The sequence below is a fragment of the Gouania willdenowi genome, chromosome 19 (genome assembly GCF_900634775.1).
Source record: "Gouania willdenowi chromosome 19, fGouWil2.1, whole genome shotgun sequence".
NCBI lineage: Eukaryota > Metazoa > Chordata > Actinopteri > Blenniiformes > Gobiesocidae > Gouania > Gouania willdenowi.
This window is the reverse complement of record NC_041062.1, coordinates 18,508,097-18,522,048: the sequence shown is the minus strand read 5'-3', so window position 1 is coordinate 18,522,048 and position 13,952 is coordinate 18,508,097. Positions and strand designations below refer to the sequence as shown.

Genomic DNA, 13,952 nt, shown 5'->3' with positions numbered 1-13,952 from the left:
CGCCATATCATAAAACGCGTTTTTTTTTGTTTTTTTAGTAATAATTTATTTTAAGTTTGTTAGGAGTTTGATTAACCTAAAAAAACTTCCAATTGGTTAAAACAGATATATTAGTAAGCTTTATATATATATATATATATATATATATATATATATATACACATTTATTTTATTTATTTATAGACTGTCCTGTTAAGTTCAGAGAGTGTTTAAGAAGTGCAGTCCACATGTTTACATGTTTCATGAAATGTGAAGTTAGTTAAATATGTTGAAGAGGTAAAGCCACAGATTTGTTTGCTTTATTGTTGTAATCTGTGCTTTAAAATGTATATTTCATATTTATTTAAAGTTTAAATAAATCTGAAATTGTTTATTATCAAACAGATTGATTTATTGCTTGTGTTCATTGAAAAATACATGACAAGGGGCCCTTGAAAAAAATAATCGCATATTAAATCGCAATCGCAATATTGAGGGAAATAATCGCAATTAGATTATTTCACATAATACACATACTTTTTGTGTTCAAAAGGGAGTGGGTGGAAGTATAAACTTGCAAAATTGATGCATTTTAATCGAATTATGTTAAAACTATGTATAATAACCTTCTCTTTTGATTATCTGAGTTGATTGAAATAACAATAATGTCAGTAAGACAAAGGTTTGTTGTTTGTGAAGTGTTTTTTTCTCTCCTACCAGCAGAGGTGCTACGGGGAAGGACAGGTAGCGGGTCTGAAGCTCCGCCCACTCTGGTGCTGAATCCAGGCACTACAGCAGTGGCGGTGCTGATCTCCCTCAGCAGGGTGCTCACGCCCTGAGTGGACTCCTTTAACAGGCTTCCAATGCCCTGGGTGGACTCCTTCAGCAGGTTGGACACCGACGGGGCTGCACGCGTCACCCCACCGTTAAGGTCAATGTTGTCAATGTTGATCGCAAACAGGATGGAGTTTAAGCCTGAGGGAGGAGCAAAGTAATGCAGACACATCATTAACTAAGGACTGAAGTGTGTTGTAATCATTTTTGAGCAAAGATTGACTGAGGTGCAGCTCTGGGCTGTGATATGGAAGCTCTGGCATAAGATCAGTGCTGTATATACTTAATATTTCAGAGGTTTATCTTTATCTGAGTTAAAGTATTAACATTATGAGCTTTGAAGTCAATTCTGACCAAATTTTCCAGTATCGATGGTAGTCAAGAGCCAAATGTGTTCATTTGTTGTCCACAGTGAAGCTCAGATTATATAAAGCCTTTTTAAATATGTCCTTATCTGCTTCTGCCATTATATTTTGGTCATTGAAAATTGCCAAATACATTGTTCTCATTGGAGTTCTTATTATTGTTTTTCTTCCGCAACTCCTTTGTCCTAAGGCTGGGCGGTATACCGGTTCATACCGAATATCGGTATATATTTTCGTTATGATGTGAATTTTTAGTATTCCGCCGTACCGGTGTATTTGATTACACTACACTGCGCCGCGTTTCAGTCAGTACCCTTTTCATGATTGCACTTCTAAATAGGAAGGTAAACAGTAGCGCTCTGGTGTTAGTTACGATGTAAATTAATAAGAAATACATTGAAAGCTCTGAAGCTACATCTGTGCATGTGCCTGCGCGCGCAAGCCTCTGCTACTGGAGATTAGCACTCACGGATGTAAACATTATATACTGTACGTATATAATGTCAATGCTCATGGAGGCACTGTTAGCTTAGCGTGTCGGCAGTAATTAGTAGTAAGCATATTAGGGCTTCGTACACATGTTCAAAGTGTTTTTTTCATTGATTCCCTCAATCGTTAGTTAGAGGGTGATTTGCTCCTTTCTTACTGCAGGGTGAGCCCAAACACCTCGCTTCAATGTGATGATGCGTTCCCACTTTGACAAATTGACGTGACACTGAGTTGGAGAAGCCACGCCTCCAGAAAGCTCTCTACCGTGATTGACATGTAAACAGACACGCCCACAAAGGTGAGCATTGCAGCGTCCTTCGCGCAGTGCTATGCATGTATTTTCTACAGTCTATGTATGTACCGGCGAACGCCCCGCCCCCACGCTCTGTCTCATGTTTATAAAGCAGCATGAGCTCAGCCACAGAGTAGGTGGGAGGAGGGCGGGTCGTCCTCTGGCCCTACGTCACCGTGCGGGGAGGAGGAAGTCAGTGTTCCGTCTGTAGACACGCCCAGTCATGAATATACATAAGTAGGACGCAAATCAGCCTGTTTGTGCAGAGTTGCTCAGAAAGTGACTTTTAAAGCAATTCTCAAAAATTGGTTGAAAACAAAGCAGTCATGCACCCATAGATAATTTTGTGCTTTTAACTCCCGACTGTTGTTTTTTCTATTGTAAATAGTAGATGTGGTATCATGTTTTCTGTCGTCAGTCAGTGTAATGTTTGTCTCAATGGCCACGCTTACATGGGAGCTTTAATTCCTCTTTAAAGCAGAATAAAAGTTAATTCCTCTTTAACCTGACCTTGTAAATACTTACTTTCTAATGCTACTTTAATTTGGAATTCAAGTTAAGTCCAAATTAGGTGGCTGGTTTATTCCGTTTTTAATTCCGAATTAAATAATTAATCTTTCTTGTAAACAGTGAATAACACTTAAAGCTGCTTTAAGTTAATTTCGGTATGCGCGACTTGCAGCGATGACGCGTTTGGTGACGACATAATCCAACATGGCCACCCAGACTAAAGCTGACATAATAATAATAATTATAATAATAATAATAATAATAATAATAATAATAATAATAATAATAAGAGCCTTAAAAGACATGGATCTATTGAAAAGAGTGGATGGATGGAGGCATAAACATGCAGAAATTAACACGGACACATGGACTTATTAAACACACATGGAGATCAGCAAACGGAGCTGGCTGATACTAAAACCCGGAGATGGAGTAAATACGTCCTCATACTGCTGCACAGGCTGTGATATCACCAAGTTTATCATTGTACTGGTTGTTAGAGCTACTGTCTTTACCAGGGAGCAAATATTTATTCCTGGTTATTGTTTTCTGGAGTTTTACTGGGCTTTATTTACTGGTGATTACTTCCTATCTCTTCCGCTCTGTGGACCAAAGTGTGTTATTGATGAGCTGCTGATTCAAAACTACAATCGAAATAAAGATGAAAACAGTTCTCATGTGTGGTCTTCTGTGTTACAGCCGACAACAAGGAGGTTTGTTGTGTGTTTTTCCCAATAGACGCGATACGTCACGTTCGCCAACTGTCCAATCAGAGCCTTCCCAACCCCCAGACCTAAAGCGGAATTAAATGAAGCAGAATAAACCAGTTTTCCATGTAAACCTCAGTTCTGAATTACTATTTCCATGTAAACACGAAGCAGAACACTTTAATTCAGAATGATTTAATTCGGAATAACTCATTCCAAATTAAAAAACACCATGTAACCACGGCCATTGTGTGACGTTGCTTACCTGTATGTTAAATGTTATTGTTCGACTATATAATATGTTATATCACGTTTACCTGCCTTAGGACAACAGAGGAAAATTAGCTACTGTGCGATTTATGTTGACGTTGTGTGCTGACACATTGACTAATATGTAGGGATGTAACGATTAATCTCAAGGCAGTTAAAAATCGATTCATAGGTATCATGGTTGACATTGATACTGTGAAAATTGAGTCGCAGTACTTTTTATAAACAGCAGATATATATGTATCCCTTCTCTTGTCCAGCAGTGTACGCGGCGGGCGGAATCTACTCCTACTTTCTTTCTGGCCACCTCCTACTCTTAAACATGTTCATAAATGATTCCTTACCCCTTTAGCACCGAAAGATTATCTGTAATATTACTTGAATATCTGTAAAAGTCACGTTTTTCTATTAGCTCTGTCTGCTAGCGCATAGCATCTCTTCTTCACTGCAAGAACATCTGCATGCCAACCAACCACAGGGTTACTAGCGCCCTCTGCTGGTTCAAACAAATATCTGATGTAAACCAGTGCAATTTTTTTTTTTTTTAAAGTCCAATTGTTAAGGCACAAAATGCATTTTCAGTAGCGCTTTTAAAAGGAAAAGGAACTATTATGCAGTTATGCATTGTTTACTATAGAACCAGAATTTAAATTAATAGGCTTCTTCTTCATTTGTATTATTCCTTTATTTATTTCATTCAAGATTTATTTTTAGTTAAATTGCATTGTTTTGAATAGTTTATCAGGGGATTCTTTTGACAATGAAAAATAAAAGGAAAATAGTATAGTATTTTCAGTAATTTGTCTACAGTCCCATTTTGCAAAATAAATCGTGAGAGAATCGTCTCGTGAACCCAGTATCGTGAATCAAATCGTATCGGGAGTTGAGTGAATCGTTGCATCCCTACTAATATGTAATGTCCTAATTCAATTAAACAAATTAAATTAAATTAAATGAAAAAGTAATATAAAGTCCCACTCTAAAATAAACACAAACTTACCTGCAGCCATGGTGGGAAGCATACTGGATCGCTCTTCATCAAGAATGAAAGCCCAGTCTTCATAATAAGTTCTAAACAAGAGAAAAACCTTTAATGAAGTTAGAATAAACAAAAGCTTGTAACAGGGAAGAATGAGTCATCATAAAGTGTGGGCCGACCCTAGACGTGTGCGGTCAGCCAGCAGTGATTGAAGATAGCGTTCCAACGAGTGCTCATTGAGGGCACAGCGCAGCCACGCACGACCTCGGCCCAGCTCGGAGGAAATGTGGCGAAGGGTGTAGAAACGCTGGAGCTCGTGACGGTTCAGATGCTCCTTCACGTGAAACCAGAAGGTCAACTCTGGTGGGAGAAGAAAAGAGAAGAAGAAGTAACATTAAGACAGCGAGACTCACAGAAGCAGCGTGTGGAGATAGAAAGCAAAACAAAGACACAACTTCAAATATACAGATCTGCTGGTGCTAGCAATATGAATTAACACTTGTTTTCCATTTGCATGCAATGTTTAACTGATCTCAGAACAATGTGATCAAGTTACAAAAGCTTTTTCCAGTGTTTACAGGTGCCAGGCTTCATTTGAAATGATTCAAGAAGAAATAACCTCCACTAATTCACTATGAAATACAGAAATAAGTCAGATAAGGTAACAATTAGTGCAGAGGTCCTATCAATCAATATTTTAATTTAAATTAAATGTACTGTAACTTAATGAAAAAAATCTTAAATTACATTATTTACCTGGTGTAAATATTGTTACATATTATGAAGCAGGCCACAGGTTGCAAACAATACAATATAGTGCCAAAAAGTGTTATTTTGTACAATGCCTTGGGACAAAGTATGGAAAACCGCACGAAAACCAAAGTGTGATGGTCACAATCTGAAGAGATTTGTTTCCAAAGTGACTTTGTGCAGATAAAGGCATTACAAGCAGACAATGGGATTATAGAGCAGCAGCTAAAAGGCCATTACAGAGCAGGGAACAGGTGTTGCCTGCTCTGGGGTTGGCACGACTGAAGTAATTCTGAATGGTAAGAAATTGACGGTGCTACAATCCCAGACTATTTCTGTAGTCGGGGGAGGCGGGGGCACCGCTCCCTCGTCCAGAAACTTCCATTTATTTCATTTTTATTCAAGCAAACGTCTTATTTTAGACGCAAAAAATAAACACAAATATTCAACAGATGTATGACTTCTGACATCAGTTTGCTCCCACGCAATTTCCCTCCACTTGGACACTGTCCTGCATATGGAGCACACCACCACCGTCCTGAGTTATTAAGCCTGTGAGTGCTTTCGCTTTTCCTACATTATCGAAGTTTGTTTTTAGTCAGTGGCACGTGTGCGACTGACTGAAAATTCTGCCGTATTGGCCTTAGGGGTGTCCCGATTCGATATTGATATCGGATATCGGTCCGATGTCAGCCAGAAAATGAATATCGGATTTTATTGGACTGCATCTAAAATCACCAATACAAGCGCTCCGATGAAATTTTCCGCTCCAGCACTTTTATCCATAGGTGACTGTGGTTCAAACTGCACCTTAACATTGGTGCTGGTCTTCTTATTTTTTATTCATTTCATTCAATTGTAAAATACTGGAGATATTATGTTGAAGGTTAAAATGTATGTAACCACCTACTGTTGCTGACTATCGTTCTCTGTTTGAGTAACATCACTTGATCAATCCTTTTCTAACATTCCACACTACAAAATAAGTCATAAAAGTAAGTATGATTTGTGCCGATATCGTATCGGATTGATATCGGTAGCGGGCAAACCTCAAGGCTGCAAAATCGGTATCATATCGAAAGTGAAAAAGCTGTATCGGGACATCTCTAATTGGCCACACCCTCAATTTTAAATGAAAAACAAATGGCGTCCTATACACCGGAAAATATGATACTTACATTGACCATTTCATTCATTATTATTACTACTATTATAGTGTTTCTGGTTTGATTTTTTTGGTTTTCACATTCCTTGTATTGTTTTTAAACTGTACTTGACCATTAAAACTTTTCTAATTCTGACCATTTCATTCTGAATTACAGATTCCAACATAAGTCGTTTTCGGATCAAGTGGAAGAAATCCCACATCTGACAAGTCGTGTCAGTTTGAGAACCATCATCATGTGACTGCGACGCATGCACCACTGATGACAAACAACCTGTAAAATATGCAGCTATTCTAGTGTGAGATTTAGAGACACAAAGGTGCAACAGCTGCCCAGCACAGCGCAAAATACACACAAAATGACACAACCGAGACAGAAAAACAGGGAAGCGGGGACTTTGCTGTCATTTGGTGTGTTCTTTGGATATGAACGCCTGACCTCAGAGACAGAGATCACCGTTCGTATACACATGGTCACACCTGCTTCCGTCCTGCTGCTGAATCCAGCCGCTTGCTTGAGTGCGGCGGCGGTGAGGGCCAGACCTTTGCTCTTCCTCAGACCATGCTGCAGCACCGTCTCAAACTGAGCACACAGACAGATCACCCTGCAGACCAAACCAACAGAGCAAAATAAAGATTCAATAATCCTAATCACATGCTGCAAAAAACATCGACGGAAATGAAGAATCGCACCAAAATTTCAAAATTGAAGTTATTACAAGGGTTTACTGGCAAGTCCTCTGCATTTTTCAAGTGTTTTCAGGTGTCACATGATACTGCTATCAACATTTAAAGCCATGCATCATCATCATCATCATGCAAAAAATTAACCAATAAAGGCTTTTTTTGCAGATTTTTAGAAGTCATGATAAAGCACCAAGGCTGAGACTGAACCAACATCATCATGAGACACAAAAAAAAAAAAAAACCGCTTGAGACCACCTCCTACCTGCTGTCTGAATCTGTGGCTATCTCCTTTCTCCCACCGAAGCGGATCTGGCACTGAAATCATATTAAAGACAAATGATAAAAGCAGTACGGGTTTGCAAACTAAGCACTTTGAACTACTTTTACAGTAAAGTGACATTATAAAAATGTATCAGAATGAGAGTAAACAGAGATGATCCTTCTTCAACACCTGCTAAAAAGTCTATTTCCTGTTAGCATGATCAGCTAAATCAGTGCTTCTCGAAGTGTGTGGCATGCCCCCTGGTGGGGAACAGAGGTATGACTGGTGGGGCGCGATAAACAGGGGGACATTTTCAATTTCATGCCAATCTTCTTAAAAACCTTTCTTCATTGACAATAAAGAGCATTAACACTAAACACACAAATAAAGTAAAAATGAGAACCTAAAAATGTAGCAGAACATTAAAAAACATTAAATGATTAGACTGCATTAGATATTGATAGGGAAGAAAATGAACGAACTAACAAATAAGATTTAAGTTGGCATGTACTTCATATAGAGCAGAACGAGAGCTGCAGCTATGGATTATTTTCATAATCGATGAATCGGTCAAAAGATGAATTAATTAATCTGATTTTTTTAAACATGGTTTATCTATAAAGCAAATTAAAGCTGATTAAACTGAAATAATCAGCTATCTCTCACACAAACAAACGCACACGCGCAAGTTACACAGAAACACTGGCGCGTGCACACACAGACACTCATGCATGCACACAAACAAATACTTGTGCGCATACACAATAACACTCATGCACGCGCACACACACAAACTCTGTCTGCGCACACTAACACTTGTGGTGTGCGTACTAGGGATGTAACGATTTTCAGTTGCACTTTTAAAAAGAAAAAGAACTATTATGCAGTTTTGCATTGTTTACTATAGAACCAGAATTTAAATTAATAGGCTTCTTCTTCATTTGTATTATTCCTTTATTTATTTCATTAAAGATTTATTTTTAGTTAAATTGCATTGTTTTGAATAGTTTTTCAAGGGATTATTTTGACAATGAAAAATAAAAGAAAAACAGTATAGTTTTTTATAGTTTTTTTCCCAAAAAAAATAAAGGAATATTTTCCAGTCATCATTTGTCTACAGTCCCATTTTGTAAAATAAATCGTGAGAGAATCCTATCGTGAACCCAGTATCGTGAATCGAATTGTATTGGGAGTTGAGTGAATCGTTACATCCCTACTGCTTAACACAAACACCCGTGGTGCGCGCGCACACAAACACCCATGGTGCGTGCGCACACAAACACCCATGGTGCGTGCGCACACAAACTCTGCAGGGGAAGCAAACGGCTCTACGTCACGGTCAGTGACATAAATCCCACATCACAATGAATCGATAAAGAAATTTGTGGCCAATGTGTTAAATATCTGATTTTTATCAACAAACTTTTCAAAAGTCGACTTAAAAAATGTTTCTTTATTTCCTGTATTTTTGACTACTGCACTTGCAGGTGGTTAGTTTAGTTTTTAACTTATTAAGAAATATGATGTTACTTGTTAAATTTTAGTTCAATAAATTTGAAAGTGTGTTATTTGTCAGGATTATTTGGGGGGCATTAAAGTTAATCTTTGTTCAAATTGGGGAATACCCAAAAAAGATTGAGAACCAATGAGCTAAATAGACTACAAAATCTAGATATTGCCCAAGTTTGGAAAGCTAGTTATGGGTTAGCAAACTTAGCATTTCCTCACTCTTCTAACAAACATGGAAAGCAATAAGTAAGACACAGTCTCAACGCTACATGTTGAAAAACAAGAACTAGCGCAACACGACCCCACAACCATTGTTGGTTTTAGTTCCTGGTTTTAGTTGCTGTTGGACAGAAAGAAGAACTAAAACTAATTTAAACACTAAAACTGCTCCACACATAAAATTAAAAAACAATATTGTGATGGCATCAGGGTTGGTGTCAATTACATTTTTCAGTTACAATTATGTTTTAAATGACCCATGTTCTGCTACAATTCAATTACGATTACAGTGACCAGTATTTTTTCCAATTGCAATTAAATTACAATTATTTATCCTCAGAAAGTCAATTACAATTACAATAATGAAAGTTAAGTTTCCTCTTGCGTTAGCATCTCTTATAATAACTGGTCCTAAATCAGCTGTAAAATACACTAAAAACAAATATCTATGTCATTTAATTTCATTCCTATCTATTGGTTACCTTGATAAGCTTCCTAATCAATGAAAATATAGGTTTTAATATTTATAGTGAAGAAAATGTGGGAAAGCTTGTTATGAAACATATTTTAATAATTATTAACAACATATATCTCAGACTGTAACATAGTTCCCCAATTTTGCGTTAAATTATAATCGAAAACAGAATTATCATGGCAATTACAATTACAGAGTAAATTATTTAAGTTCAATTAGAATTTAATTTTGATTATGACAGCAACAGATTATTTAAATTACAATTAGAAGTATGCTTTAATTGCAGGGAAGTCCCGATACAACTTTTTCATATCGGATATGATACCGATATTGCAGCCTTGCGTATCGGCCGATACCAATATTGATTCGATCAGCATGAATCATACATACTTGCTTTTTTTCACTCTCTCTCTCACTTTTCTTTAATAAAAAAACAATAATGACTTATTTTGTAGTGGGAAATGTTAGCTGATCAAGTGATGTCACTCAAACAGAGAACAATAGTCAGCAACAGTAGGTATGAGAAAAACTGACCCATTTATTATTAACCACATTGTTATTCTACAACTGAATAAAATAAATAAAAAACGAATTGGAAAAAAATAAAATAATAATCAGAAATTTTGGAAATTTGAATCCGATAATCGTTTTCCGGCATCCGATATAGATATCGGATCGGGACATTCCTATATAATTGTAAATCATTTTTAATTACGCATATACAAACTTTAATACACCCCAACCCTGGATGGTTGACTCTGCTGTGGATGATGAGTGTAGGATGAAGCGGGTCTGACCTGTTTGACAGCATCCAGCAGCCTCTCCAGGAGGTTCTGTCGCTTAGAGTCACTCTGCTGAGGACCTTTGGAAGAAGACAGAAGTAGAACACGTGCAGCAATGAAGGACTAAACAAACAAAACCAAAAAAAAATGTGTGCAAAATAGTTTACGCCATGTTAAAAATAGAAAGTGAAAAAGACAAATAAAACAGAACGGACGTTTAAGATAAAAAAGAAGATTGACAAGATAGAAATAGTCTCACTCTGGGTTTGGATACACCCTATTTATCACTGATTTAGCACATAACAACTTAAAGCAAAAGGATTCATATTATGACTATTACTGGCCCTCAGTCAGCCTCAGAATAGACTTTAAAGTTCTGCTGCAGATGTATAAATCTGTGAATGGGTTTGGGTCTAGAATACATCAGTGAGATGTTAGTCAGGTCTCTCAGATCTATGGACACAGGTCATATAGTGGAGCCCAGAGCTCACAGTAAACATGGTGATGCTGCTTTTAGTTGTTATGCTGCAAAGAAGTGGAACAAACTGCCAGCAGCGCTGAAGTCAGCATCCAACATGAAGATTTTTAAATCAAAGTTAAAGGCTTTTCTTTTTGACTTTGTTCTACTGCGTATGACTGAGAGGGAGATTTGTAATCATGCTATTGTTGATGTAATGTTTTTTACTGCTGGTTTTAACATCTGCTAAAAAAAAGTTTATTAACCCTTTTCATGCTGTTCTGAGAAATAACGAAAGCAGCGACTGCTAAAACGAGTATTTTAATACAAAATGAGCTGTGAAATCATATACCTCAGAATGTACAGAGGGACACTGTTTGACTGTACTCTATGAATAATACTAAATACTTGTTATAATGTGATGTGTGATTGTATAGTAATATATATATATATATATATATATGGCGATAGTCATTTTCTATATCGCCAAAAACAAAAACTAGATCTATTGCCCAGCCCTACTCTGTATTTCCTAATGTATTTAGGCCAGCAGAGAATGATTTCACTAACCACAACTATCCAGCTAATTGCGCATGCGCAACTATACATTTATGATCCTTGTTCTGTCAAGGTAAATCCAAGCATTTCCACAGAGGACATTGTTTGGACAGCTAATATTTTGGAAACAAACCGTTATTGATTAGTTGATTTCCTTTCTGCAGAACGCATTAGTTTACTTTGGGACGTTTACTTTGTGACTTATCCATACAAATACAAATAAACTATGATCGTACCGTTCATTCTGACAGCAAGACCCCAGGTTCAAGCTTAAAAGTTGACCTCCACGGTGCATGTCTTCACCGGGTCCATGCCGCCTCTGACGCCGGGCTAAGCACACCTAACAGCGGGGTGGGAGGCTGATATTTCCCGGTGAAGTCCGAGGCCTACCGGTGAGCAGCTGGGCCTCTGGAGGGATCCTCGGACTGTCATGCAGAGTTGACCCAGGCCTAGTGAGCCTAAGGTCGGACACCTCCGTGCACGCTGTGATGCTGCATGCAACGGTGAAAAACAATACAGTTTCCAGTTCAAAACGTGTGACTGGGCAAAATCAAGCTCACTCTCAAGGTCACATGACCAAACACAGCGCTGTCATATGACCTCACGGAGCTGCTGGGAAATGTAGTTCTTTGAACATAGTCAGGGTTTGGGGTCAAATTTGTCAATTACGATTACGTCCCTTTTTTTTTTTATTTATTTATTTTTTTTAAATCACAATTAAAATTGCTATTATTTGTTCCCCCTGAAAGTCAATTATATTTAAGTTCTAAATTACTAAAGTACAAATTTAATTAATAAAATAAGTCCATAAAACTTAACCTTCCTCTTGTGTTAGCTTTCTGCTAGCATCTCTCATGATAACGATGATGTCATAAATCAGCTATGTAATACACTAAAAAATATGATCGATCATCCAATGCATTGCTGTCTTAAAAAGATTGCACTTCTTGTAGTGTTGACCTTTGACAGCATGCACAGACAAGATTAAAAAATATATATTTATATTATCTATCATCCAATTTGTTTTTCATCTCTTGGTTACCTTGTTAGGCTTCCTTATCAATTAAAATATTGGTATTAATTATGTTTTTGCTGTGGGTTTCTCAGCCTATTTTCTGTCAGTATTGCCCTCAATTTCACCTTTTTCTTCAAAAAAAAAAAAAAATACAAAAGTATCATCATTTAGAATGACACTTATAAATACGCCATAACTGTAATTAATTGTCAATTACACAATAACAATTATAATTGACCCCAAGGGAAACACTGAATCTAAATAACCAAATGTAGATTCATAAGTCACAAGAATATCAGGGAAATTGGCTTCAAAAAGAGTGATGGGAAAAAAAATCCTACAAAATTTTGTTTGACATCAAATGTCAAATATTGTTAAAGTAAATTCATAGTGTGTGTTGTATTGTGGTGGAAGTAGGGAAAAAAAAAAAAATATATATATATATATATATTAGAGATGTAACGATTAATCGTAAGGCAGTTAAAAATCGATTCATAGGTATCACGGTTGAAATCGATTTTCTGACTATCCGGAAGTGTAGGCGGCGGGCGGAGTCTGCTAATACTTTCTTTCTGGCCGCCTTCTACTCTTAAATATGTTAATAAATGATTCATTACCCCTTTAGCACTGAAAGAATATCTGTAATATTACTTGAATATCTGTAAAAGTCACGTTTTCTATTAGCTCTGTCTGCTAGCATAGCTTCTCTTCTTCACTGCTAGAATATCTGCATGCCAACCGACCACTGGGTTACCAGCGCCCTCTGCTGGTCTAAACAAATATGACGTAAATCAGTGCAATGACGGTTTTTTTTTTTTTAAGTCCAATTGTTAAGGCACAAAATACATTTTCAGTTGCACTTTTAAAAGAAAAAGAACTATTATGCAGTTTTGCATTGTTTATTATAGAACCAGAATTTAAATTAATAGGCTTCATTTTCATTTGTATTATTCCTTTATTTTTTTAATTCAAGATTTATTTTTAGTTAAATTGCATTGTTTTGTATTGTTTATCAAGGAATTCTTTTGACAATGAAAAATAAAAGGAAAATAATAAAGTATTTTCTAGTTTTTTTCCCAAAAAAATTTTTTGTCTACAGTCACATTTTGTAAATGAAAAAATCGTGAGAGAATCGTATCGTGAACCCAGTATCGTGAATCGAATCGTATCGGGAGTTGAGTGAATGGTTACATCCCCAATATATATATATATATATATATTATCATGATGTGGCATCTGTAAAAAAAAAATTGTGTTGGATTTCAAATCGGTTGATTTTTAAATTCAACTATAACAGATCAGAAAGTGTTAGAAGTTAGAAAAATAACACAATATTTTGAACAATATCTTGTTTTTTTTCCCCAACCTTTAATGATACTGATTTAGTAATATAATGTAGAGGCACAGCGTTCCAAGCTATGCTATTCAAACCTTTTGTGGGGGGACCGTAGGATGACATTCGAGGATCTAGAATAATACCTGAATGCAGTCAACATGTTAAATGTTACACTTGGAAACCTCTGTAGAACCCTGGCTCACCCAATTAACCATAAGATAGACATACCTACCCCTAATGTGTACCTGCAATAGTCATGTATACAACATCAATTGTGTTTGGTGCACATTTCTTAAAAGAAACACCTTAAAA

At 36.7% G+C, this 13,952-nt stretch overlaps 1 protein-coding gene across 3 annotated transcripts in view; it reads right to left on the bottom strand.

The window, feature by feature from the left end:
• The window catches only part of snx29 (sorting nexin 29), a 228,497-nt gene extending 216,618 nt beyond the window's left edge, over nt 1-11,879 (bottom strand). For all 3 annotated transcript variants that reach the window (XM_028477028.1, XM_028477029.1, XM_028477030.1), the window contains exons 1-7: nt 11,526-11,879; nt 10,290-10,354; nt 7,290-7,342; nt 6,821-6,945; nt 4,605-4,785; nt 4,447-4,517; nt 697-954 (exon numbers count right to left, since the gene is read on the bottom strand). In XM_028477028.1, coding sequence (XP_028332829.1) covers nt 697-954; nt 4,447-4,517; nt 4,605-4,785; nt 6,821-6,945; nt 7,290-7,342; nt 10,290-10,354; nt 11,526-11,532 — 760 coding nt within the window. In that variant the 5' untranslated portion in view covers nt 11,533-11,879. The remainder of the gene's footprint in view (nt 1-696; nt 955-4,446; nt 4,518-4,604; nt 4,786-6,820; nt 6,946-7,289; nt 7,343-10,289; nt 10,355-11,525) is intronic.
• Between the last annotated feature and the right edge of the window lie 2,073 nt (nt 11,880-13,952).